Source organism: Poecilia latipinna, unplaced genomic scaffold (assembly GCF_001443285.1).
Source record: "Poecilia latipinna isolate Pla-1442-1.1 unplaced genomic scaffold, P_latipinna-1.0 Scaffold8760, whole genome shotgun sequence".
Taxonomy (NCBI): domain Eukaryota; kingdom Metazoa; phylum Chordata; class Actinopteri; order Cyprinodontiformes; family Poeciliidae; genus Poecilia; species Poecilia latipinna.
The window spans coordinates 1-1,126 of record NW_015121376.1 but is presented as its reverse complement, the minus strand read 5'-3'; the positions used below and the strand labels follow the sequence as shown (position 1 = coordinate 1,126).

Below are 1,126 nucleotides of genomic sequence, written 5' to 3'. Positions count from 1 at the left end.
ACCAGCTGCTGTAGTAAGGAGGAGAAACTCACACAGTCGTTGTTACTGAGAGCTGAAATGGCACAGAGAGGAGTTCAACTAGACCAAGGCAGCTTGTCTTGTCCCATCTGTCTGGATTTCCTGAAGGATCCTGTGACTATTCCCTGTGGACACAGTTACTGTATGGACTGCATTAAAGACTTTTGGGATGGAGAAAATCAGAGGAAAATCCACAGTCGCCCTCAGTGCAGGAAAGAGTTCATACCAAGGCCTGGTCTGGAGAAAAATGTCATGTTAGCTGCTTTAGTGGAGGATCTGAAGAAGACTGGACTCCAAGCTGCTCCTGCTGATCACTGCTATGCTGGACCTGAAGATGTGGCCTGTGATGTCTGCACTGGGAGGAAGAGGAAAGCTGTCAAGTCCTGTTTATCATGTCCAGCTTCCTACTGTAGGAATCACCTCCAACCTCACTATGATGCTCCACCATTAAAAAGACACAAACTGGTGGATCCTTCAAAGACTCTCCAGGAGAACATCTGCTCTCGTCATGATGAGGTGATGAAGATCTTCTGTCGTACTGATCAGCAGTGTATCTGTTTTCTTTGCACTATGGATGAACATAAAGGCCATGAAACAGTCCCAGCTGCAGCAGAAATGGCTGAGAAGCAGAAGGAGCTCCAGGAGAGTCGACAACAAATCCATCAGAGAATCCAGGACCAAGAGAAAGATGTGAAGCTGCTTCAACAGGAGGTGGAGGCCATCAATGTCTCTGCTGATAAAGCAGTGGAGGACAGTGAGAAGATCTTCACTGAGCTGATCCGTCTCCTCCAGGAAAGAAGCTCTGAGGTGAAGCAGCAGATCAGATCCCAGCAGGAAACTGAAGTGAGTCGAGTCAAAGATGTTCAGGAGAAGCTGGAGCAGGAGATCACTGAGCTGAAGAGGAAAGACGCTGAGCTGGAGCAGCTCTCACACACAGAGGATCACACCCAGTTTCTCCTCAACTACCCCTCACTGCCAGCACTCAGGGAGTCGACACACTCATCCAGCATCAACATCCGTCCTCTGAGACACTTTGAGGACGTGACAGCAGCTGTGTCAGAGCTCAGAGACAAACTACAGGACGTCCTGAGAGACGCATGGAGAAAAA

General features: G+C 48.9%; 1 protein-coding gene across 1 annotated transcript; it reads left to right on the top strand.

The window, feature by feature from the left end:
* Window positions 1-6: 6 nt before the first annotated feature.
* Window positions 7-1,113, top strand: LOC106944377 (E3 ubiquitin/ISG15 ligase TRIM25-like; the record flags this gene model as incomplete). The annotated part of the gene is made up of 1 exon (XM_015027501.1): window positions 7-1,113. A coding segment is annotated over exon 1 (1,056 nt), but the record flags the coding sequence as incomplete, so codon positions are not given.
* Between the last annotated feature and the right edge of the window lie 13 nt (window positions 1,114-1,126).